The 27,252-nt window shown below is 49.5% G+C and overlaps 2 protein-coding genes across 2 annotated transcripts in view; one reads left to right on the forward strand and one right to left on the reverse strand.

Moving 5' to 3' along the window:
* LOC119390459 (evasin P467-like) overlaps positions 1-16,977 on the forward strand; it is a 42,242-nt gene extending 25,265 nt beyond the window's left edge. Inside the window, exons 3-5 of the mRNA XM_037658082.2 lie at positions 3,220-3,260; positions 7,315-7,377; positions 16,719-16,977. Of these exons, the coding sequence (XP_037514010.1) occupies positions 3,220-3,260; positions 7,315-7,377; positions 16,719-16,898 (284 nt within the window). The 3' untranslated portion in view covers positions 16,899-16,977. The remainder of the gene's footprint in view (positions 1-3,219; positions 3,261-7,314; positions 7,378-16,718) is intronic.
* Positions 1-27,252, reverse strand: part of LOC119390458 (uncharacterized) — a 437,697-nt gene that overhangs the window by 102,132 nt on the left and 308,313 nt on the right. The gene's annotated exons all lie outside the window — the stretch shown is intronic.

Here is a 27,252-nt window from a genome sequence, read left to right on the forward strand (position 1 = left end):
GAGAGCACTGAAATAAGGAACAGGAGCAGCGGCAATTGCTCGCTGAGAATACCGGTCGATATGCAATCCGAGGCACCTTGTCAATTGATATTGAAACGTACACGAATTTAGACCACAAAAAAATTTCAATCGTCTGAACGGCGCATCACAAGTTGCCGTAGGCGCGCCGGAGTCGTACATGTAATGAAATTGTTCTTGAACTGATCTGATAGCGTCCGTCCTATAATAGTTGCTTGTGCACTCACAAATTCTCATTTAGGGGCGAAGCTCCTTAAGGCGGCACCCGTTCGTCCCTCGTAGTCGTAGTCGCAGTGCGTAACCAGCCTTACGCTTTGACCTCCAAGGTGGTGCCGGTGGGAGATTTTTCCTGTGCGTTGTTGAACAATAAAAAATTCGCAGCGGTAGCTAAAAGCCGACTTCTTCTGTCTCTCATTCCCATTAGCAGCCATTCTTTACCTCCAAGGTAGTGCCTGGTGAGATTTCTCCTGTGCGTGATTAAACAATAAAAATTTTGTTCAAAACGCCGTTGATTGATGAAATAAACCAACGAAAGACGCCAGATGTTTTGTAAAAGCAAAAGGGAAGAACGCCAGATGTTTCTAAAGCAAAACGTGAAAGACGCCAGCTGCTTAACGAAAGACGCCAGATGTTTTCTAAAGCAATGGTTTTCTAAACAATGAAAATTCACAGCGTACATGTAAAATTAAAGTGAGCTGCAAGTCGTCATAACTCATCGAACCTTTAGTATAAACGCGCCCGATCTCACGTGGGTGATGATGTACTGGGCAGAATTCACGGAAGATTCACGGTTTACCGATGAACCTCCGCAGCTTCGCCCACTCATCATCATTCACTCCGTGGATATGCTGTGATTTTTTTGCGGCCTGAAGTTCACGGCGCGGTGCCAAAACCCGCTCGTAGCGAAAACGAAACCGCAAGTACAAACATATATGGAGACGCTCATATATGCATATGCACCGTCCATCACCGCGAACCCGTGCGATCGTTGGCTTGAGGCTTCTTTCTGCTATGTTCCATTGGTTATACAAGCTGTCTGCTTCAACAAGATATTTCACATAGCTTTTACTCAGCGACTGACTACCTTTCACGCAAGAACCCGTCCCAGGGGTCTCCATCGCGGTGACCGCGTGAAGCGGGCGCTCCGTTTTATTGCGATAGAAATTATATGAACAGTCTCCACGGGGTTTTGCCGTCGCCGTTGTCGTCGCTGTCGCCATCATGTCCTTCTGGAATGAAGTCAAAATTGGTAAGATCCCCCCGCGCATTGTATCTTCTACCGCTGGTAAAAGCGCGCGAGTGAGCGCGACGAACGTGGCCGAAGCAGAGATCAAACGAGCCGGCCTATTTTCGTCGCTCGGAGGGTGCACGCAATAATGTCACCCCGCTCGGGAGGCCTGCCATCAATGCAGACAGGAAACGCCCCGCCCGTCTTTAACGACCATAAAAAAAGACACGAAGTGGAGGGCGGGGGAGGAGGAGCTTGTCGCGCGAGCATCCGCTTTGAACTTTCAATCTAAGGGCGCGGTCGCGATCGCTGGCGCGCGCGCTATCTCGAAAGCCATCACAGCGGGCGGCTCGTATACCCTTCTACGTGCTGCGCTCTCGACGCGAAGTGACTATGCGGAGAGCATCTCTCCCTGGAGCGGCCGTATTCTCTTACACCAGCGTTTTCTAGTTACGTGAAATCGGATACAAAACTGTTAGCTGCCAGCCTCACTTCGTGTAACACTACAATTTGTTGCTATCGCATTTATTGCTTCGCCCTTGCGGTGACACAGTGACTTTTTCTGCAAAGAAATAGCCACTGTAAACTATATTGTGCTTTCTGCTCGTCCAAACTTAATATTTTGACAGTAAAGAACATATTTCGTTTGAAACATGCTTACAGAAATGTCCTGGAGGGCTTCCGCGAGTTGTTCTTGTAAAGCGCCGAGAGCAAAACCTATAGCGAGCTCGCCGGAGGTATCCTACCTAACATACAATCGAGGCGCGTCCGATAGAGGGCGGCTCCTCGCCCTCGATAGCTGCCAAACACCAATACAAATTGTGAAAGCTCTTACATGAATGTACACTAACTAATCAACTAATCATATGAAGGCACGGTTCACTTTCGTCATATACCGATTCCTATGATGGTGCGATGATCAGGAGGGATCAGCCAACGCGGCGTTCCGGAGCTAATCGCGGAGGCCACGACCGATAGTCTCAACAAGAAGCCGTGTGACGGGAGATGGCACAGCAATGTAGCTTTTCCTCTCCCAGCCACACGCTGCAGATTCTGCGGACGTTTGCGACCGACAGTACTATCGCGCTCAATATGAGCTACATCACGCGAGCGCCTTGCCGAGCGCCCTGCAAAGTTGTACAGTTGCGCCGATGATGGCATATTTTCGAGTTATCGGGAGAGAGTTTGGCTGCTCGTGCGAGCGCGCATCGCCCCCACTAGCTTGCTTTTTAGATGTGAAGCATCTTATAGCGGAGTTCAATCCGGTGGTGGTGTGCGGCGTGACCACCCTTACTGCGCATGCGCAAGACCTCTCCACACACCTCCTCTCCATCTCCCCTCCCCATTTCCACTTCCCATTTGCCCTCCCCTTTCCCTTTTCCCCTCACCCTCAGCACTTCCAATCTCTCCTCCCCCTCCCCCTCTCTTCCCTCCCCCTCTCCATCTCTTCCCTCCCCTCTGAAATGCGGGCTCTACATGCCGAAACGCTGCTTCGCATCACCTCATGGTCCTCTTTAGCGGGAGATGGGGTGCTTTTCGAAGCTGATATCACCGCAGGGCAAAACGAAGCGAGGGCCCCCGCCTTGCAGAGCGCTTGGCCACGCGCTGGCGTGATGCAGGCCATATTGAGCACGATAGTACGTTGTAGCATTATATTGGACTATGAAATTCGAGTAATGCCGGCCATCTTCTGCGCTAATCAAATTGGTTGCTTATTGTACACGATAAGAACATCGTAAAGAAGTCAATAAAAAGTAAAATATTGTGCTGGTGGCAAAGACACAATTTTACAACCAGACTAATGAAATTTATTACGTTGAAGTGCTCTGAAAAAACAAAAAAGTACCGGGAACGAAAGGCAACAGAAGGTCGTAAGTCGTGAGCCAGACGAATGTTCTCATAAAAAGAAATACGACGCGAGATTGTGTTCAAGATTGCAACATAAGAATATGTTTAATCTTTATCATTTTCAGACTGGTGCCCATATGAAACACTCAATACCGGAGAGAACAGTGTGAGTATATTCAGATGTTTCAATAGATAAAGTTTACTATACGCACACCCGTGTAATTACTCACCTAGCACTTTGTTTTCCGACTCTCTCCTCTTGAAACGTTACAAGCACTAGTTTTCTAAAAAGAACTACGTGCGCATACCACGTTCAGATATGCATTTAGTGCTGTTCCATGTCGCTCCGAGCAGAGAAAAAAAAGAAAAAATCCGGCAGGTCTCGCGTCTGCTGGGAGTTGATGTTAAGCGAAGCAGTAAGAGAGTACTAGCATTGCCATATTGCTTTTTTTTTGCTTTGAGATAAGAGTTGCGAGTTGGATCAACGCCTTGGTGCACTTCGAGTAGCATATCGTGGGCTTACTAGGCACGCCGACTGTACTGGCACCCGATGATTAGCATACGCTCACACATAACTTCGGCACTCAGGTAACAGCCCACATGTCTCATTTATCAAAATGAAGTGCGAGCAGCATTGGTTGGCGTATTCCTGCGGAGACGAGCAGCGGCTGACTGCTGCTTCTTAAGTAATAGAAGTACAGACGTAAATTTCAATATTTATTGCATTGTTATCAAGGCGTATTGCCTACACTGCGATCACAATTGACGTTGCTCCGACATTACATCATTACAAGGTCTTTATCCGATGCAGTTTGAACCACTGCCTTCACTCTGTGGTAGAATTTACGGGACTGCCACACAAAATGCCTGGGTTCAAATTTCAGCTCGAAACGTGTGTTTTATTCTTGTAGCCCATCTGATGTATCGCCCACCGGCAATGATGCCGACGCCACCACCGAATTTTCAGCGACACGGGGACCTTAGCGCTAGCGCGTTAATATTTCCACAATCTGCTCTCGACGTTCTCGAGTTGATACACTCTGAATGAACAGTGGCCTATAGACGATTTTCCGCAGCGGCGCACGGGCGCTGCCATGTTTGATCACGTGATCGTAACTGGCCTTCCCCCAGCCATTTGCCCCAGCCAACGCATTGGGCCAGCGATGCGGCCGTGGCCGTACCACACAAGCTGGTTGCAGCAGGGTGTAAACAAGTCACATGCTTGCGCAGCAAAACATAGTTCTACATGTAATCGCCTGAAAGTTGAAAACGTTGAGACATTTGCGTTTGTTTGGCACGTACCACGCCACAACGATAAGCGATATGTTTAATCTACTTCGCATTTATGGTGTATGCCTTTAATTGTTGTATTAGCAACCGCCAGTAGCTGGGGTTACAAGCCAACATGGCAGCACCCATGCAGACGCGACAGCCCGCTTCGATCCGAACTGGCGCTTGCTACTTGCCCGTTGTCCTCCCAGCAATAAATGAATGGCAAAATCGGCCATCGCTTTGAGTCAGCTCACGCTGGAGAAAAAGCGTCAGGTATGCTTTGTCTTTATTATTGCGATCAGCTGCGTTTATTTAGCCATGCCTGCTAAGCCTTGCCTCCGGCAGTATGAGAATGAATCTTGGAAACACTGCAAAATACCGACGAGAACATTGCTCTCGAAGCTTCAGGACGCGAATATAAAGCAAATAAATGCGTAGGTTTTGAAATTACGGGCCACACTGCGCAGGACGACGACGTGATAAATTCGAGGCGGAAGGAAACTGCATCCACAGGTGCCGCCACGTTTACTTTTCCGGCGCTGCCGTCTGCTCGCTTTTACTCGCGTGCGCGCAGACGCTATGGGAACGCCGAGCAGACGACGCGACGCGGATGGAGACATATTTAGGAGCACTGCGAAAGGCCACGGCAGGGGGATGGCCATGAAGACGGCCACGGTAGGGGGACGGCCACAGTGCGGTGGCGCCATCTAGTTTTCATTGAACAAACCAGCTGCGGAAAATCGTCTATACTCGCATTCCATAGCTCATGGTAAGCTGGTAGGGGCCACACGTGACTGAGTGCAATAGTGTCCTGACCTACGCGACCGCAATGTCACGTTATTGGTGTCATGACATATTTATTACATGCGAAGCATTTCATAGCGAAACTATGGAAATTAGAGCGTTTCTATCTATCTATCTATCTATCTATCTATCTAGCCACCTACGTCTGGGTGCTTTCATAATCGCCTCGTTAACTTGGTGTAGACCAAGATTGGCATGGGAGGGTAAGAGGATTTGGCGAATATAACTGTCGGGTGATGACAGGAATAACGTGAAAATCCTGTCGCATACGTCATCAAAACCTTTCCTCCAGACACGTGTAGCACTACCCGTATACCACGGGCCGCAGTGTACGGGTATACGCCACAGGTGATTGACAGTTTATATCTACCCAGGAACGGCGAGAACAGACATTGGTAATTTAAATGCGAAAGTGTTAAGCGACATCGGCAGCGTTGACCCGACGATTCGAAAGAATAAAAATTAGAATCCCAGCAGGAATCGAACACTAACATTCTGCGTGGCAATCACGCATTCTACCACAGAGCCACGTCAGGTCTATAAACTGGTTTGGAAAAACTGCCTATGCAGGCGTAACGCCGGTGCAACGTCAGTTGTGGTTTCGGTGCTGGCTATGTAATTTTACAAGAAAGCAATAAACATTAGATATGTACTCCTACGACACAGGCGTCACATTAGATTAATGTCTGTGCTTCCAGTGTTTGCTCCGCTTTGGTAGCAGTGTAATGAACATTACATTTGTATTCCGATGATTCAGCAACCTATGTTGAAGCATTGATCGACCCCTGTGGAATACATTAACGAAAGGTACGCGTGATAATCACATGATTGCAGCATAAAGTGCACTTAGTTTCGATAATATTGACGTATGTACTCTAACGTGAGGGCTGACGTTACGTCGCAATAATAGGTTACCCTTTAAGCGCGAATATTGTCGACATTCGAATGTTGTCGACATATCCATAAAAGCGCAAATGTTGTCGAAATATCCATAAAATACAGCATAGTACTCGATGACTGCTTCGCATGAAACCGATTCCCCCAACGTGTGGGATCTGCCGAATTTTTGTGTTCGTCGTACGCTCAAGTCCTCCTATACCAATTTTAGCATGTGCGCAGTTAACGAGACGACCATGGATGCGCCCAGATGCAGGCGGCTAGACAGACAGACAGACAGACAGACAGACAGACAGACAGACAGACAGACAGACAGACAGACAGACAGACAGATAGATAGATAGATAGATAGATAGATAGATAGATAGATAGATAGATAGATAGATAGATAGATAGATAGATAGATAGATAGATAGATAGAAAAGGTAAAAGAGACTATGGTTCGCAAAGAAATGCTTCGGATTCAAAAACGCGCACTCGCATTATGCGCATGGAGCCTTTGGAAGATGCGTAAAAATATGCTAACACTTATGGTTTATCACTCAAGCTTGTAACAATACGTATTAACCACTGCTAGATGTCTGTCCGTTCTAAACGAGCCATTGCTTCTCCGTCACAGGCGGCTAGGAAAGTAAATGTGTGGGAAGTATTTCTCTGCAGTTACGAAAGGGAAAGGGGCAACCACCCGTTTGTGCCACGAAGCCACAAGAAAATTCAAAAGAAAGCTTCTTAGTTGCCAAAAATTCGTCCCAGTCCTGGGATTGAACCCGGCACCGACGCCTATCCGGGGCGGTCGCTCTACTAAATGAGCTAACGAGGAAGCTATCAGTTGGCAGCGCGAGGGCGAATTCATCGACAACTTGAAGCGCCGTTTGTAGCACGAAAGCACCAGGAAATTCATACAGATTCCTCAGCGACCACCCCAGAAAGGCCTTGATCGCGAGTTCGATCCCCGCAACAGGACGAATTTTTCTTGAACTAATAAGCTTTCTTTCTGAGAAATTCGCATGGATTTCCGAGTGGCTTCTCGCTGCAAGCGGGCGTTCGTTAATTTACCTGTTTTAAGCTTTCCGCCACCTTGCGGGATTCGGCAGAAATGATTTGCAATATTTCTGTGGAGTAATATGTCGCGTCACAAAACGTAGCAAATATAATTTTGACATATGTTTTATATTGTAAAAATTAGGTTTTCCACGTAAACCATTATGCTCTTGTATCGATCATGAAATACGTGTTTCCTCTTTCAGTCTTTGGTACTCAACTGTACAACACCTTGTGGCCTCGTCCTGAACGACACCATGCCCTGCGTGGTGAGTATACCTGTAGATATATATATATATATATATATATATATATGTATCCTACTTTATCTTTGGACATTACAGTAGAGATAGCAAACAATTTCCTAACACTTTGCAGGAAGGTGTTTGCTGTATTGTACATTGAAGAGTTAGAGGTTTAGACGAGTGCCAATATTACAAGTAGCCATAAAATTAATAAAACCTCATTAGTCTGTTGACTTACACTTTCAATAAACATCAAATAAGCAATAATAGTAGTTGCCTGTAGACCGTTTCTTTGCCATCTTTGTATTCGTGGTTCATGCCTTCCGGTTTAATAATTTGCGCAATTCCTAAATTTACTGAGTGCTTTTGTGGCAAGCTGTGAGTCGAAGTGCATACAAATATTAAATGGATGAAGCGCTTGAATTGTAGATACAATGTGAAATGGTTATTCATAGACTCGTGTTTCAAAGAAAGTAGGCTATCGAGCAATGGTACTTGAGCAACAAAAGTCTAAAATTATCGGTAGCGGTATCTAGCAGAATATTTCCATCCATGACCAGCAATCGCCATCCTGAGTCTAAAGATCCCTCAAATAAGTTTTCTCTGTTCTCAGCATTACGCCTAACGGCAGTTTTCGAAAGCAAACTATTTTAAATCAAGTTGTAAAAAGTTGCCTTCCTTAGGCCCATAAGAAACAGACACTAAAATTGCTAAGAGAGAGAGAGAGAACAAAACCTTTTTAATGAAAACCAGTCGTTTCCTCGATTGTGGGAGGCGACGACGGCTAGTCGGCCAGGAGCCCCTGCTCCTTGGCGGCTGCCTCTGCCCGCCCCGTGATCCAGACCTGCACGGCAGGGTCGAAGCTGCGCATCAACCTTGACAGACGCGGTCACTGTGGTTCTTCGACGTGCCCAGGCAATGCACCATTCCCATCGGAGCGACTAAGATACATGCCTGTGTTGCCAGACCACTTTTTGTCTCGTTCCTTGTAATTGACGAATTACATGTCCGACGCCTAGTCACGGGGATATACACTCGCGCGAGACGCGGCCGTTCACACGATCGTGGGATCGAACCACATAAACGGAGGCTGTTTGAGGTAATCGATGTATCTTGCCCCTTAATTTGGAAAGAAGATAAAAGAGCCACTATCCTTTCAGGGAGTGACGAGCAGTGCGCAGGGAAGAATTTAATGAAATGCGATCGTGCATAATTCAAATCGATTTCATGTATAGAACATCTTACGTAAGACATATGGACGCCGCTACCTTGGGCTGTTAAACGTTTTTTATATCGTGACGTGAATTAAATAGGTAATGAAACGTCGAATGCTCCAACCCAGCCGTTTTCACGCGTATGCGCCAGCCACCGGGGATTCCCTCGCTGGAAATCAAGGGCACCGAGGGGGAAGACGGCATGTTTGAGGCGCTGTGTCATGACGTCGACGTCGATTCAGGTGGCTCGCCAGCACAAGAAGGTGGACGACGAGTACCATAACAGCTTGTCGAGACGGGGACTGCCGAGACTACCGATGAGAAGCTCGAGAATGCGGGTGGCGCTACTGAGGCGGGCAACGCGTGTCCCGAGGCAGCACCAGGTGATGGGGAGAGGTGCGGTGACGACGGGGTGCATAGAACGTAAGCGATGAAGGAATGCGGGAATTAAGCGGAAGTGGTCGAGGACGAGATCGTAGGCTGCCAAGGCGGCGAAGAAGAGACCTGTGAGTCAGCACTGCGAAGAGCAAGTCGGTGAGTCCTTCATGGTGATGAAGAGGCTGGGGAGTCCCGGGTTTATTAAGAGGAGGTCGTTGAAGTGGATGGAGTTGAGGAGAAAGAAGGAGGGGAAGACGTCTCTGAACACTGGAAAAGAGCAACAACGGCGCCGCCAAAGATAAAGAAGACGAAAACACGCAGAATCAAGGCGTTAGCGGCGAGACAGACGCTGAAACACCGCGTGACCAGAGAGAAGACGTCGAGGATGGAGGCGAGAACGAGGGAGTGAATGTAAAGAACGAGGCGGGCGGTGAAGGGCGCTGGCGGTGACGAGAAGGACGCAGACGATCACGCAAGAGGGAAGGTCGAAGAGGAAGACGAGGGCAACAATTTTATCATACAGCAAGATGAGACTGCTGTGTGGCACGTCAAGAACGCGTTGGTCAGCAGTGAACCGAGCGACAAGGAAGCAAGGAGAAATTGAAAAACCTCTGTAGGTTCATGGCTGTTTGCTCCAAAGAACGCCGGCGGAGACTGCTGGGCAACTAGAACAACATTCATTAGTTAACCCAAACTTCGGCAGTTAGGCAATATAAGAGCAAAACTTCCGGCCCCTAACCTTGGCCCTGGCGGGGCGCACGCCGCGTGCACAAGCGCTCTCCGCGACAGTCTGTCGGCCACTCCCCCATGGCGGTCCACGGTAGCTCTTTATATGTTCCTCCTGACGCGTGGAGCATGCGCACTGCCGTCGGATCATGGCTCGTGCCATATTCATTGGGGGCGAGGGGGGTTTATCGGCGGTGATTCCCACCGCCGATAAACCACCGTCCGCCGTCGAAGCCTGGGAGCACCACGCCCCTTGCCTCGCCGTACACTCTAAGAAAAAAACCGAGTAATTGTGGAGTATTTCTGCCACGCAACAATAATCGTCATCTAGCTTGCTCACGTTTCCTTTCTTGAAAACCCAGCTGTCGTCACTTTCCTATCAAGAATGCTATGTCACGCTGATAACGCGCGCGCGGTCCGTGACCGGGAAGTGCCGGGACCGCGGTAATAACGCGAGGAATGTAGGCGAGGCGGATGACGATTATAGTGGCGTGGCAGAAACACTTCCCAAATACTCGCTGTTTTCTTAGAACGTAGGCAGCAGATTTTCTATCTCCCCGCAGAATATGGCTGTTGTTATGTCGATGCGTTCCACTGCCTTGAGAAGATTGTTCAGTGCCGCCTCCATCCTTGCTGGTAGCAGACGTGGCCGATTTCCCGTTGGGCGCCAGATGTAGGTTCGCGGCTGTCTGCTTCAAAGAACACCGGCGGAGACTGCTGGGCAACTAGAACAACATTTATTAGTTAAAGCAAACTTCGGCAAATAACAACAAAACTTCCGGCCCCTAACCTTGGCCCCGGCGGGGCGCACGCCGCGTGCACAAGCGCTCTCCGCGACAGTCTGTCGGCCACTCTCCCATGGCGGTCCACGGTCGCTCTGTATATGTTGCTCCAGACGCGTGGAGCATGCGCACTGCCGTCGGATCATGGCTGGTGTCGTAGTCATTGGGGGCGAGGGGGCTTATCAGCGGCGATTCCCACAACCCATGGCTGATCCCTCCATCTAGGAATCGGTATACCACGAAAGTGAAACGTGTCTTCACAGAAGTAGTTGATTGTTTATTGCGCATTTATCAGCGAGAGCTTGTACAATGTCTATAGGTGTTTGGCAGCTATGGTACCGTTTGACCTGGATGCACCCACGTTGGCGCCTAGTGACACATCTCCGTCACGACGACTAACGCCCATGATCATGATTTAACAGTCTGTGGTAACTTAAGTAGTTAAGATATACCTGTACACAGCATATCGTGAATCCCGCGCAAAGGTGGCATCAACAAGCACAAAATAAACACCGGTCGTTTATAAAGTGTCGTTAATTGAGGAGAGACATGGCACGATGTGTGCTCCCGAGCAATAGGGTAACCTACGTCTGTGCTCATGCATACACTACCACACTGCGCTCCAGCAACACAAAAAGCGTTGGTGCGCGTGGACGTATCATGACTCTGACAACGAGCCGTCACACGTTAACACCACAGAACACTGCTAGCACGAAGCGAAAGCCAAAGTGCGACTAGGGCGCCTCCTCGATGCTAGCGCGGCCAGCGCTCCTCGCTGACATCGAGACTCTCTAGCAGCCGTGGCCTCCAATAATGCGCGTCGGGAGGTTTCTCTGCCGCCTAGTTGCTCATGTGTGATAGCGTTGCTCTGCCGTTGCGCAATCTCGGAGGCCATGCTCTAACTGCGTCGTCGCCAAACCGCTATCTGTTGTAGAGATAGGTTTAGCACAAAGCTTACCCTACGAGGCGACCGGCAAGGGACGCGACGTTCTCCACTGCCGCAGCGAACAAAGACGCTACGGCCGGGTTCGTCGACTCTCCAGCACGGCGCAGAAAAGGCACTCGAGGCAGGATGTCAACAAAAAACACGGGTTTATTAACCCAAGATGCAGCACAGTACGACAGTCACGGGCTTGCATGCCGCAAGGGGAACTCCGCAAGACCGATCGAGTACGCTTGCCAGCGGCGCTACGACTATCACACAAAGGGCAGCAGTCGAGCACGCGAACAAGAAGCCGCCTTCTAGAGCAGCGCGTCAACCTCTCGTGCTAGCCTGAGAGCATCTCCCGCGGGCAGGGTTGCCAGGTCGAAAAGACGAAAAAGAGCCCAAAAATTGGAAAATCTAGCCAAAAAGTAGCCAACATGAGCCAAGGGCAGTAAAAGTAACCAAAAGTAGCCACGCATGTGTGAAAACCACTTCCACATTTTTATTGAAATGACTAAATGAAAAGCCTTTTGGCGAAAACGTAAATATGTACAGCACGAACACTTCAAAATCACAATTCCCGAGATTCCAGCACAAATTGTTGACTTGAGCAATCATTTCATGCATGATGACGTAGAGCTTGGGCTAATAAAAAAATGACTTCATGTGTCTGCATTACTTTTCTTGAAGAAGTTGCGGCAATAAAAAAAAAAAGTCTAAGGCATGACGAGTGCGCTGAACATCACAGTTGCTGACAATGAAGGATAAATTGTTGCCACTTCCGCAATAATTTCTTCCGTGATGACGAATCCACAATCGCAATCCATACCTAAGCCTAAGAAATTATACAAGTGGTTTGTCGGATATCATAGAAGAATTGACTCTTGGGCGAATTGGTACGACCATTCTAGGAAAGCATTAAAAAACCAGGACTCAATAGACAAAGGCGGCAATTCAAGCGTTTACAAATAACTGTTGATAGTTGGCGTTTTTGTTGCCGCCTTTGCCTCTTGTGTCCTGGTTTTTCAGTGTTCACTTGAAATGTCAGATATCCGATTTCTAATACCGATGAGTGCTGAGCGCCCTGGATGACGAGCGCTTTGAATTTCTGATCGCTGAACGCGGTTTAAAGCCGCGTTCAGAAATGGCTGATCAACGAAATGCGGCCCCATGCAACCGTTCTCGCTGAGTCCCAGCAAGGTATCCAGAAGCATTTTTTTCGTGTGTGCACGAAGCTGCTTGACTGACAGGTTATAAACGTGTAGTTTTTTATATGGCGTTGGGCTTGCCCCCTGGTGTTCCGGCCTAAGCGGCCGGAACACCAGGGGGCAAGCTCAACGCGAGAAAACCGGTCCGAGACTGATTTTTCCGCCACGCGCCGTACTTTGGCTGCACTAGCTTAAACTACGCGATGTAGACAATGGTCTGCCGCAAATTCAACGTGGCGGCCAGGACGTCGGCGGTGGCTAGCATCGTCGCATTGGCAAACTACCCGTGCAGCACGACAAAACTCACAGCCTCGACAAGGATGCGTTCCTCGAGAGCCTGGCTTGGGTTAAGATTGCCGAAAAGACTGGAATTCGCAGAAAGTGAAGCAGCAGCCAATCAGCGTGCGCCAACGTATCCCGCTTTTGCACAGCCGGCTGAATCAGCTGCCGCCGCAGCTGGCGTGCCCGCTTATGTAGTTTCTGCTGGTGTATCTCCCGAAACAACGGTTTCAAAAGATGAAAGCTATTTCTTTTGCGTGTTTTGTATGCATAAATTGAAATCAGTACGAAATTTAATGCTCAGGAAACGTACAAAATAGAATGAATTCTCGAAGTGGTGAAGGCGGCGACGGCATGCAGGAGAGGCAGAACAAATGTCGACGTTTTCGTCGCGCGCGAACACGGTTTTCCAGCCGCTCTGGTGTTTTCGATTTCACTTCGCTTCTCAAGTGTGAATGCGCCATGAGAACGACTGCTTCGAATGCATCCTCCATGCGTCCCAGAACACTTCAAGGGCTGCCTGAAGACGCCGACCGTGGCGCATACCTCGAGCGACTGCATTCCTGGCCGCTTACCAAGGAGAGCTATAAATGTTTTTCGGCGAGGGTAGCAAGAATGATGCACAATACCGCCAAGGTAGAGTCGGAAACGGAATACGCCTCGCCTCCCAGCAGCCTTCGGAGGGGCAGGCGATAGTGCGGGGGCGCTGACGATTCTGGCGGCTGCGAGGAAGAGCACAAGAAATGAGCACGCTCGGGCTGAGCGCGCTGGTGCTCAGGGAACAGTGGCCAGTCACGGCCGGGCCTTCCGGTATCAAAATTTGTCGCACGGTGTCTCCGCGACGTCTCTAAGAGGCTCCGGGAGGCTGTCGGCCCTGAGCCCCGACACCGTCTACCATAGCACTGCTCGTGTAGCTGTTAAAACATAAAACGGCAAGGTTAATAGACCAGTATTGCGGCACTGAAACCCATCGGTAAAATAGTCTATATGTGCTCGAACTTTACGGCTGACCCAGAGCGCATGCGAAACACACAGGAAAAATAGCGTAGACATTAAGTGCAGCGCATGTTGCACCATTCAGTGTATTTTATTTTTGTGTTCACGTTCCTGTGGTACCGTGCGCGTACGTTTAATATAACGCTTGCCTTTGGGCTGTGAAATTTAACACGATCGATACAGCATACTATATATTTGCAGGAGCTTGCGTGAGGGCTATATTTCACATTTTTAGTTGAGCTAGTGTTTCCGTAAAGGTAACTTCAAAAACGTTTAGCTACCATCTGCCACGGTATTCACTATATAGTCATTATTATCACATGTCTTGATGTGGCGCTTTCAATTGAGAGGATCTAGGCTCAGCTACCACGATACTGAGTGTCATGGCGAAGCCGGCTTGCGACACATTACGTGGAACAGATCATGTGCTAAAACGCGGGATGGTGCAAAACAGGTTGCTTATTTCCTCAGCACAGAACAATGTACATTTGGGTTAGTTGCCCCTGGCTGAATATCTCAAATAGAAAGCGCAACAAATGAGGGCACAAGCAACATGTCTTCGTTTTTTTTTTCTTTTGCTGCCCCTTAAAGTCTTCACTATCACTATTAGAATTAATGGTTCGTACCACACATATCGCGGTGGTGGATTACGTAAAGGGATCTGAGATGTCCTCCCCGATGTATACGTCTCGTATGGATGGTTCGCATTGTAGATACGTACTGTACCAAGTATATGCACAGCACTACAATAAATAAGTGAGACGTTCAGGGAAACACTGAAGGCTTGGAGAGACAGGGACGAAAAAATGTACCGATGATTGCGGTACTCTCAAATGAGAAATGCGCGTGCGGTTGTACTCGTGTATTCATTTTGCCATACACTGAGGCAAAGAATTTGAGTAGGATATATATGTACGTACACTTATAGATTGATCTTCCACTGGGCCTACCTTGTGCTTCGTCGGCGCGTACTGCTGAATTCTGGCGTCTGCGCCACTCAGCCTCTGCTCAGCAGCTCCTTTAGCAGCTGCAGCAGACTAAGCGCTTCCACCAGCTATGTCGCTCATTGCTGAGAGGAAAAAAACTGGCGAAAATATACTGACTCATCTCGGCGGTGGTGATGAGCTCTTGTTTCTCGGGTACGAAATGCAGGATCTTTCTTACTCGTTGAAGGTAGCAGAGTAATCCAGCCGGCTGCCGCCGCTTGCGTAGCGTGTTTAGAAATAATCGATGAGCATCTGTCTTGGCGGCGGCGATGAGCTTATGCATCACCCGAATGAAGTGCGTGGTCCTCCGACTAGTCGAATGTTGCAGAACAATTGAGCCTATCGCCGGCGGTTGCGTAACACATCGTTCAGAAAGAAACTATGAGAGTCTGTTTCGGCAGCGCCAATTGCTCGGGTCTCGTGACTTGTCTTAGGTTGTTCTACGAAAACTGGCTCACAGCCACGACGGAATCCGCTCCATAAATATAACAACGAAATTGCAGCACACACCACAAAGTCGAAGCGTCACTTGCAATCATTTATTGTTCTTGCATGCCCCACCAAATACGCATTTGACCGAACGATATTCAGTGAACTACCCTAATTACACACTCAGCGGGCTGGTTGTATTCATTCTCTGTAAATTCGTTGTTTTAACACGAAAGCGTTTAATGCCGGGACCCACCAAGATTTGAGTGACGTATTGGCGTCACGTAACTGACGTGAAAAAAATGCACACGATCAGATGGCAAAGAAAAATGCTCTGTCACCGGGAGTCGAACCCACAACCTCGTCGGTCCGCGATAAATGATGCCGGGCACGCTATCTACTACGGCACGGTCACACACACTGAAGGCTTTGCAAACGCGTCTTTTGTCTCTCACACTTTCCTCCCGCAATGCTATTTGTAGGCGGAGTGGTGTCGGCGTCTGGTAGCGGTAAAATGAAGTAATGCATTATGACCGTGGCCTCCGCGATTAACTACGGCAAGGCGTCGTTGCTAAGCGGCCGTCCCATTAGGCGCATTTTTATTAGGAGAAGTGCAATTTTGTGAACGCGATAACACACCGCGAGGTGGCGAATTTAGACCAAACCTCGGCCTCGCTCATAGCATCTATCCATATTAATAACAACTCTGCGACGCGCGCCTGCCTTGGCCTGTCTCACCTGAGTGCAACACCGCGTTCCCCGCTTACGCTCGCTCCGCGAAAAATCGCAGCCGGGCTAGAAGACGCGACGCGCGTTGCGTTTCTCTCTAGTACCGTCGTGGTGTTCAATAGGAATGGCGACCATGTTGAAGTTCGGCGTCCAATCAGCGACGCTCTTCTGGCTGTCACACCGCTTTCTCCGATTGCGCTCTCACCGCTAACTACTACAGCGCTACAGCTACCACAAAGGTTCGTTTAATCGTTCATGGACGCTAGTGGTCGGGTTAGGAGATGTGCCACCAAGCGTTAACGTGGGTGCATCCTGGTTGAACGGTGCTGTAGCTGCGAACACCAACATATATTGTGCAAGCCTGATTATATCAATGTACAGGCAAACATTCAACCACTACTGTAAGGACACGTTTTACTTTCGTGTTACACTGATTCATATGACGGAGGGATCAGCCATGTTTATTTTTTTGGGTTTTATAATTTGCCTGCGAGTGAAGCCTATAATTCACATGATCTAATTTTCTTTCCAGCCAGTGTGCCTCCGTCCACAAGGATCCTAGAACGCTTCATTTTTTGTTCATTGCGAGCGCTGTCTTTTCATGTATTTATTGCCATCGATTTCGACATCGATTAATCAACATTTCGTACCTTTCACATGGTAATATTATTTTACTCTTCAAGCACATAAACACACTTCTTTCTCATTTTCAGAATGCCACAGATCCACCACTAAATTTTGCTAGCCATCAAAATTACACGTGCACTGTTGGATCCTGTCACAATGGTACATGTCCTTCAAACAATTCAGTGCAGGTGGCTTGTTGGGCTAATGCTGTTGAGAGCGAGGGAGAAGAACTGTTGGAAAGGGCTTACTCGGTGCAGCTATACTGAGCCTCTCAAACGTACCACTGATGCACGTGACATGTATGCACGTGAAATATTGAGCGCTGTCAAAATAAAGGATGATATACAAAATGCTGTTTTACATAGGCGTCCACATCAGTTTTTCGGAAAGCTGACAGAAAATTCAGCGTGGCAATTTTATTTTTGGTGAAAAGGCAAAGAAGGTATTGTGGCGCAGCGTAAAATACCTTTAATAAATGCCATGATCCTGTGATGTTATTCTGATAATACGTTACACAGCGCAGCGTTACTCAATTTCACCATAATCAATACTGTGGTGCTTAGCTTTTGAAATGCCGCTAAAGTGCCACTCAAGGCTTCGCGGTAAGGTAGGGACTGAAATAAAAAGTATAGTTGTTTCTAATGCAAACTTTTTGTTTGTCATGTACATCTATCAGACGCCGTGCTAGAACTATAGATTTTAAAAGAGCATTTTCACATCACTCCATTTAGTCCATTTGAGTTCTAGTTTTCCTCGCAATAATAGTTCGCCTTCAAGTTTCCTCGCCTGCAAATGCGAGCAAAAAGTAAATGGTGTCAGCGCCGATATTTTAACGTTCACGTTTTCTTCCTGCGGGAGGGTTCATACGCAAAATAATGTGCCATATTTATGCGAAAATAGGTCGATCAATGATATTGGTGAACCCCTAGCTATTTTGCCGAACGAGAAATTAAAAATTTCGAATATACGTCGACTTATATCTTTGGGGAAACGGAAAAATTGTAACACGTCACAACCTGATTTACATGAAGCCCCGCTTATTTCAAATTCACGCTCTCAAAACTCCATTCGCGTTGGCTTTCCGCAAGAAAAAGCATGGCCTTCGATATCTGTTTTTGCTCATCTGTTGGTGACACTGCAATCGCAAAACTGACAGTTTCGCCGCGAGGTCGAAGCGACGAACGAGATAGCAACAAAGTGGAATGCTCTAAGAATTAAAGCTAACACCACACTCTTTTACGAGCCGATCTTGCGTAACTCTATGAAACACTGACGTTAGGGAATACGGCCACTCCAGAGAGCGAAGTGATTTTCGTCGTCTGTCGTTTCAACTCGAAGTGATGAGAGCACAGCATGTACAATGGTAGGAGCCGTGTACTGACATCCGTCGAGACGGCGCACGCGAGCCAGCTCACGCGTCCACGCCCTTTTTGTCAGAGTTCGCAGGTGCTGCCCCAGCGACAGCCCCCTCGGGCTCTATCGCACGACGAAAGACGGGCAAGGCGCTTCCTGTCCGTTTCAGAGAGCGAGAAAAACTTTTATTAGAAATATTGAGAACTGTCGGGTGGGGCTCTCAGTCCAGAGCTGCAACAGCCGCTGCCGCGTCTCGTGCCCGACGGACCAACGCCCACTGGCCACTCGGGCTTCCGTCACGCATCATGGCCTCCCAGTCTTGCAGGGTTGGAATACGAGAAGGGATGGGAGAGCGCCTGGCTGGTGGACGCTGAGATTCCAGCGTTACGTGAAATCACGTCGGTACCGCACCGCAGCCACGGCATTTGTCAGGGTAGGAAGTTCGATGGAGGATCTGGAGGAAGTGTAGGTTGGGAAAGTGTTGGCCTGCAGTTGCCGCATCGCGGTCGCATCCTCTCGGGTCAGCGTGTGGTGTGGTGGAGGGTACCGTAGGCGTTCTCGCCTATAGTAATCCAGAGTGTCTCGATATCCTAGAAGTTCTGTGTTCACGTCCTGCTCATCTTGGTTGGACAGCTCTTTCTCCGGTTCCCGGTTAGTGAGCGCTCGGGTAGCTGCATGTGCGCAGTCATGACCGGGGAGAGAGGCGTGCCCAGGGGTCCAGACAAGTCGGAACCTATGTGGTGTGTGGAATGCAGTGTTGAAAATGCGGTGGGTGTGTTGTGAGACGATACCACGTGTGAAGGCTCGACAGGCGTCCTGTGAATCTGTAAAAATTGGAATAACATTTGCATCAGGAAGGTTTACAGCAGCGTGGGCAATCGCTAGAGCGACGGCGCACTCTTCGCCCTCAGATATTTTTTTGCTAGGTGCGCTAATTGAGGCTACTATGTCGTGGTCATTGTTCACCACTGCTCCAACTGTGAAATCGCGGAAGCGGTGCCTAGCGGCGTCAGAGTATAAAACAGTGTTTGGGGGAGACTGATCGATGAGGCGTATGAGATTTTTCACCCTTGCCCGCCTACGCCCAGCGTTGCTCTCAGGGTGCATGTTACGTGGCAGCGGAGCGATTATAATTCGTGCTTGGAGGTCACTGGGTAGCTGTTTTTCTGCTACATTGTATCTGCATTGGTTCGGAGGATATCCTAAACTTATGAGTAGCCGCTCTCCCACTTGGGTGTTGCGGATTCTTCGTATCTGACTGTTACGCTGTGCTTCGATTAATTCCTTTACGTTGTTGTGCACTCCCATGGCTAGGAGACGTTCGGTGGATGAGTACGTAGTAGTCCAAGCGCTGCCTTGACAGCTCTGCGGAGAATAACGTCTAGTCTTGTCTCTTGTGCGAGCGTTAGGGCCTGATAAGGGACGTGGTAGGTGACATGGTTTACTATGCAGGCGTTGACTATGCGCAAAATGTCTCGCTCATCAAGTCCATGTCTTCGGTTTGAGATGCGGCGGATCATATGCGTGATTTGAGAAACTTGTTGTTCTAATATTTTCACGGTGTATGTCACCTTGAGATCAGCTTGAATATAGAGGCGAAGGACGCGGAGTTTCTTTACGCAGGGAACTACATGGTATTCTAACGTGACTGTGATTTGAGGGCTGTTGTCGGGATTTCGCTGGGGACGACGAATGAGCTGGAGTTCCGACTTTTCTGCAGAACAGGTTAAACCACCAGCTCGAGCGTAATCCTGAACCACATTTACTGCTTCTTGGAGCGCGTCTTGTATTTGTCCGTCTGAGCCTTTAGTCACCCAAATAGTGACGTCGTCCGCGTATAAAGCATATCGTAGACTTGGAATGGTGGTCAGTAGAGGCGGTAATTTAGTCATGGCGATGTTAGAGAGTGTCGGGGACAGCACCGAACCTTGTAGCGTGCCTTTACCCGCTAGCTTGATGATGTCACTGCGAAGCGAGCATAATCCTATGGTTGCCGTCCTGTCTGTGAGAAAGGCCTTCACATAGTCATAAACTCGTCGTCCGCACCGGGTCGATGCGAGATTCTCTAGTATTAGGTCGTGCGACACATTATCAAATGTACCACGGATGTCCAGAGCAAGCAGAGCTCTAGTTTGCGCAGAACTGAGGCTGTCCATTACATCCTCTTTTATTTGGAGAAGTATGTCTTGCGTGGACAGATGGGCCCGGTACCCAAACAATGTGTCTGGAAAAAAATCCCTGGGCCTCAAGGGATGGTTGGAGTCTTTGGAGGACAACATGCTCCATTATTTTTCCAACACAAGACGTTAGCGAAATTGGTCGCAGGTTTTCAAGTTCAAGGGCTTTACCGGGTTTAGGTATTAGTGTTATTTTGGCATGTCTCCATTCCTCAGGTAACGTTCCGGATTTCCAATGAGTGTTATAGAATTCTGTGAGCTGTTGTAGGTCTTCGTCATCGAGGTTCCGAAGGAGGGAGTATTGGATTTTGTCTTTCCCTGGTGCTGTGTTGCGCTTGATATTCAGAAGAGCAGCGCGAACTTCATGCACAGTGATATCCGCATCCAGTGGCGTTGATTCTTCATATGGGTAGTTTTCATATTTTGGCTGAGGGCCTGTAGCAATGTATCTGTCTTGAAGCTTCTGTAGGATGCTGTTGTCATCCCCATCCTGCTTGTCTAGGAGTGTTTGGCTGGTACTGCTCGTGTAGGACTTGGTACTTTTCGGGTCAATAAGAGCCCTTAGTATGGCCCACGTGCGCGCAGTACTTAGCGTTTCATTAAGTGAGTGACAAAAGTTGTGCCGATTGTTGCTCGTGAGCTCTGTAGCGTATTGTTCGGCTTGAAAGGTGAGTTGAGCAATGCGAAGTCTAACCTTGCGATTGTGTCTCTGACGACGCCAGCGTTTTATGAGGCTTCGGCGCACTTTCCACACATGTAAAAGATGCCTGTCTACATCTGGGATTTCAGTTGTTGTCGTTATCCGCTTGATTGCTTTTTCAAGGTCAGAGTGCAAGCAGTGTAGCCATTCACTTAGCGGTGGCGTGGTGTTGTCGACTTGAACGCGCTGCTTCCTAAATTCGTTCCAATTAGTGAGACTAACCTTCCGCTCTGGATGACGGAGGTTGGAGATCTGCAGTATAGTAGAAAGGATGCGATGATCACTACCTAACGTTTCTTGCAGATTTAACCAGGAATAACTGCTAACTCCCCTGACAAAGGTTAGGTGAGGGCACGTATCCCTGCTTGCGGTGGTTCCTATTCTAGTTGGTACGAGTGGATCTGTGAGTAGGGTAAATCTGTGATTGCAGATGAGGCGTTCTAATTTGGTACCTTTACGTGTGGCCCACAGGTAACCCCACAACGTGTGTGGGGCATTAAATCGCCAACCACTACGACTTGTTCCCCTAGTTTGCACGTTTCTGCAATGAGGTACCCGAAGTCATCTCTCCTAGATTTGGGGGAGCTGTAGATGTTAAGTATAAACGCTGCTGGCTGCGCTTCTGAGGAACGATTTCAACAAGCACATGTGGAATCGAGGACGACAGTGAGTGTTCGATTGTTGTCAACCGTTTGGATAAAAGTATTGCGACAAGTGATGGTGTTTGGTGATCTGCGTACGAATCGAAGCCCGAAAGGGTAGGTGTGCATTGAGTCTCCTGCAGGGCCACGATATCCGGAGGGTGCGCGAAAGTGGCAGTGTACTGTTGCAGGGAGCTCCGCTTTTTTCGGAACCCCCTGCAGTTCCACTGCCACATGGTGAAGGCAGGAGGACTATAACGTTGAGGGGGGGGGGGCATCTTGCTCCTTGAGAACTGTGTCCTGAGTTAGTAGTGATGGGCGAATGTACGGGTGTGGTCGTTTGGTCAGGCCCTTGATGTTTGGGGCAAGTGGGGATGAGTCTTGGGGCCCTGCAATAAACGACGACGCGAAGCTCTCTTGGATGTGCTGCTTTAGTTCTGTAACAAGCGCTTGTGTATGGGCCTTTAACATATCCTTGAGGTCGGCACGGAAATCGTTAATTGCCTGAGTGATCATACTGGTCACATCAGCCTTAAGCGAATCCCTGAGTGTTGCCAGGACATCTTGCAGCTCTTGCTTTGTGCAGTTATGTACGTTTGAGGTAGGGGGTACGTTGGGGTGGGTATGTAATGAGGGTGATGCGGAGGATGGAGGTGAGGGAGAGTTCAGCCTGGGAGGTCCTGCTGCCCAATTCCCCTTAGCCGGAGGCGTCTGTCCAGTGGGCGCTGGCTTCTTGGCGGGTGGCGATTCGGATCCTTCAGCACTTCCGGATCGGTTCTTTTTTTGGATCGGTCCCAGGGTTGGGGTCCTGGGCTTGGATGTGGTTTCTGGTGTGTTTTTCAAGGGTGCCGTTGTCTTCTCTTGAGACTTCCCTCTGCTCCTGGATCGGCTACGCCTCGATCTGGGCCTGGATCGGTGTCCCTTGGGTGGTGATGTAGGTGGTTGTGCCAACGCTTTAGCCTCCAGTGCTTTGTTTACGTATTGCTTGTTCCGAGGTTTCCGTTCCCTCGCGGGGCATTGGGGCTGCGTAGCTGGGTGGTCGCCTTTGCAGTGGAAGCACCGAGTCGTGCAGCTGTGCGGCGGCGCTGGTGTCTCAACTCCACATGCGTGACATCGGCGTTCACTTGGGGTTGGACACACGTCGGCCCGATGTCCCAATGCAAGACAGATTGTGCACACTTGTTTGCGAGGTCAGTGAATGTAGCATCGGTATTCCGCACGGTAGTAGTATACATAGCGTAGAACCTCAAGGCCTACAAAGGTTATCAGCGCAGTGTTTGTGGACCCCATAATGCGGGCGTGCAGGATTTCGGCGTCGGGTGTGTAGATGTTGTCGAGGAGCTCGGTGGGTGAAGTATTCTTCTCGGGACCCATGATGACTCCGTTGCAAGAATTGTCTGGTGCGGCTATATAAGCGTGCGTTTTATATCGCTGCATTCCCAAATTTATCACAGTGACAGCTTGTAGCTTTGTAGCAGTGGTTTCGTCTGCCGTGCTTGCTATCGCAATGTTGCGTTCCGCATTTATGCGAAAGAGGAGCTTGTTGACTGTTTCTCCCGGTATACCGGCGGCTATGCTGATGGCGCGTGCCACCAAGTGTTGCGCCCATTCACTGAGGCGAAGGCCTCCTTGAGGTCGGAAGAAAACCTTTAAGTCATCCACAGGTAAGGGGGGTGGCCGTGGGGTCACCTGAGTTTTGGCAGGCTCGGGCGCGGGTGCAGAATTCGTTGTGGTCTTTTTTTTTCACGCTCGTAAGTCACTTTGATTGTATTTAATGTATAATATCCTTGAGCGAGATCAAAATAAAAGCATAGTTCCTCTTGTGCATTGCATGTATCAGAATTATTGTGGATATTATGGAGCGCCGCATGCCGCCAACACTCGAGCTCGACCAGCGAAGCGAAATGGTTAGAGCGATGGAACGTGCAGTCACGGCCACAATCCACGCCTCTCGGCTAACTTCTTCGACGTTGCAAAAAGCGTATGTGTGCATTCTTTTCGATATTCATGTTTCGATCGTGCTGATCGAATCTGCAACGAGTGAAGTGAATTGAACACGGCTAGAGTCTGATCATGGCTGTGACACAAGCGCTACTGAATTCGATGTTAAATGCTTGTGTTCCGTTGAAGAAGTAACTCCGCGTTCCTGACTGCACCAGTAATGACGACGGCGTGACATGTTTGCAAACCATCAACACGTTAAACACGCTGTCCCGCGCAGCAGCGATGGCGCTACTCGCTGGCGGCCTACTACTGCGGCAAATTCGTCAGGCAGGCTCGGTACGTACTACCTAGGAGTGCCGTTCAGCTCATACGTCAATTATAGTTCATGCAGTTTTATGTAGCACGCACAGGATTTCGCAAAGCATCGTTATGCACGGTAACGGAGCTGAAATATAACCTTTTACACCGCAGCAAATAATTAGGTGGCGAGTACTTAGCACTTAAATTTCCATGGTTTGGGAAAGTATTTTAGTCTCATATCCATTTCAGCGCAGCTCCTGACTTCATCCGGTGAAAGTGGCACGGGCCGTACGTTCGCACGTCCTATCTGTTCCTATGCTAACACACGGGTTGACCCTCCTCCTGGCGCCATCTTGAAAATCACGGCGCGCCACCTATAGTTCGTGGGCATTGCGAATACGACACGCGGGGCGATGTCATCGATTAGGATTTTATGCGGAGCGTGATGGTGGCAGCAAGCCGAAACACAATACCGCTCGCTTAGCCGTGAGAACGGACCATCAACCGTGGAAGCGCGGTCGCCAACGCCGTCTTCTCCCCAGCTGCCTTATACCCTTGTTACACAGGCAAGTTAACCACAGCTACGACCAACCACGGTTAACCGCGTTGAACCACGGTTAGCGCCAACCACGCTTCGCCGATGTTACACGGCGCACAAGCGTCCTCGGTTAAAGCGGAGTTGCTTTGGCGTGAATGGCTCTGCGCCTGGCGGCAGTGGCGTTCAACTCGGCTGTTATTGCCGCGTCCATTATCGCATTCCTTGAGGTGCTCCGTAGACGACGCAAATTGTTTTCCCAAAGCCTAATCAGGCTCTCCGTGGTTCGTGCAGTCCAATTCGTTCGTTTCTCACAAACGCTCGCTGGCGGGCACATGTCCTTCATAGAGGCCGCCATTTTCTTGGTTAACTGCCAAACCGAGGTCGCCAAGCTCGGTTCGGTACAACCGTGGTTAGCAGCATAACCGCGGTTGTACCCTTGTCAACGCAGACAGCCTAAACTTCGCTTAGTGTAACCGCGCTTATGCTGCTAACCGCGGTTACACTAACCACTGCTATACCAAAATACAGTTAGCGGACGTAACCACAGTTACCGTAAACCAGAGAAAGACGCTATCACACCTTTTTTTTATTGGCGCCAGCATGCCCTACGGCATAAGTTAAATAAAAGAAAGAGTTCAGTTTCGCCGATAAAGGCCAGGAGCGGTCGATGCAAAGGCCCGTGCGTCCAGCGCGTTAAGTCAGGTGGTCGACCGGGGCGGTAGTCAAGGCCTCGTAGGTGGCGGGTGCGAGCCTTGTGGAGACCCGGACAGGTCCAAAGTAGGTGATAGATCGTTGCCTCTGTGGGTGGGGCAACGCAGAAGGGGCATGTCGTTGGGGGAGGCTGTGCACCGGATGTCCATGCAGCCCGGATGGCAGGAGTCAACGCGGGGCCCACACGAATCCTCCTGAGCGAAACCTCCTCTCGGCGAGTTAAGCCGCCGGGAAGGTCCCATACACGCGGAGGAATGAGTGCACGCGTGGAGCGCAGGAGGGTTTATTTGTGCAGGAGCAAGCTGTCCTTTGGGGACAAACGAAGTAGAGGCAGCGGGTGTTGAACTTCCGCTGGATGGCAAGCGGCATCTGCGGCCATTTGAGCCAGTGTAGACCGACGGGTCCACAATACGCGGACAGGGCAGGCGCACAAGTGAATTAGTCGGTACACATCGGAAGCTATATCGAGGGAGCTGGTCAATTTTCGCAACTCTTGAACTGCCTGCGTGGCCTATTGAGTGACAAGCAATCCACCTTGGGTATCACGAATGTTAAGCCGTCCCTATATCTGCGAGCTCCGCGAACACTGATGGGAATGGTGCGTCTGTAACATAGGAGCATGTATGTTGCGTTTCAGGTAGCGTGGGGCATACTAGGCTGGTGTGCAAAACGCAGTATTAGTGAGTAATAGCTAAGTGGCCCAGCGGACCAGCGGGCCCAGCGGAACAGCGGAGATATGAGCGGAGCGCGAGACGAAATGAAGAGTAATAGCTAAGCGGCTTAGCGTCGCCCCGCTCGTTGAACGTAGAACGCACCTCGCGTTCTGCTGTGGAGTGAGTGGAGCGTAGCGTGAAGGTGCGTCCACTTGGTTTCATCATCATTTTGCAGCCAAGCTGACCGCGTCTCGACAAGACGCGCTTGAGAAAAACGCGAAATGTGTGCAGTTCTCTGCACGTCTGTGAACACGCGATCAAATGTAATCTGTACAGAAAAGATGTCAAAGTAGCACGTACTTTCTCAAGTTTCTTGTGTCTTCTTGTCACCTATTTCGAATTAAAAGATCAACACGAGTTTTCGATGATTTGAATCCACTTTAGGTCATCTCCAAACGGCCTCGCCTTCAGAGGTCTTCTTATGTTGAAAAGCAGCGCCGGGACATTTCGCCTGGAGCAGAGCGAGCGCTGCGTTGGCGGGTCTCGCCGACAACATGCCGCTGCCGCTTGTGTTGGAGGTCGCCCTCTTGTCTCGCGAAACCGCTGGTCCGCTGGCCACGCTCCGCTGAGCAGAGGATACCAGCGGCCGAGCGGTCCGCTCCGTAAAAACGCTGACTGTCCCAGCGTGCCGCACATGCGCAGTTGGCGTCTCCGCTCGTCCGCCGGGCCTGCTGGCCCGCTGAGGCGCTTAGCTATTACTCTCTATTGATAGCTGCATCTACGTATACCGCTGTGAGTCGTCGATGGTAGTGGCGACGGCCTCCTGTTCCACTTGTCGGTTGGATTGTCGCAGGCGAGTCAGTGGTCGGTTGTCGCTGTCCTGTGCCTTGAGCCGTGGTGAAATTTCTGGGAACTGTCACACCTGTCTGGTTGTTTTTCCCGAGAAAAAAAAAGCGCGCGAAACATGCCAAATAATAAATAGACGCGCGCTTGTGCGCCTATACTCTAGCGCTTCCAAGCGTTCTTTAGTCGATACATGGCTGCGTTCGTGCAACACCGCCATAACACCGCCTTGTACAGGGCTTCACTCTCGATTCTGGACGCGTCAGCAGCATGTTTTGATGCGCGTCTATCAATAGCGTGAAGCCCTGTCCAATGAACGAACGCAGCCGTGTATCAATCTCGTGAAATGCACACGAGGTTTTTGCAGCACGGACAAACATGTACGCGTGTAACGAGCACAGTTTTAGCTTTATTGAGGGCTGACGTTGAAAATGCAAAGTGCTGTTAGTAGCAAATGATTGCACAAGTTCAAGAACTGTCCCATTCTGCGTAAAAAGGACTAAGCAAACACGGCGGCTAATGCAGGCCGATTGCTACCCAGTAATTATACAACGCCCGTGAGGCAGGCTTTTACAACAACCGCCCATGGCACAACAACTCGAAAAATATCACAGCATATCCACGGAGTGAATGATGATGAGTGGGCGAAGCTGCGGAGGTTCATCGGTAAACCGTGAATCTTCCGTAAATTCTGCCCAGTACATCATCACCGACGTGAGATCGGGCGCGTTTATACTAAAGGTTCGATGAGTTATGACGA

This window comes from Rhipicephalus sanguineus, chromosome 4, assembly GCF_013339695.2.
Source record: "Rhipicephalus sanguineus isolate Rsan-2018 chromosome 4, BIME_Rsan_1.4, whole genome shotgun sequence".
NCBI classification, from domain to species: domain Eukaryota; kingdom Metazoa; phylum Arthropoda; class Arachnida; order Ixodida; family Ixodidae; genus Rhipicephalus; species Rhipicephalus sanguineus.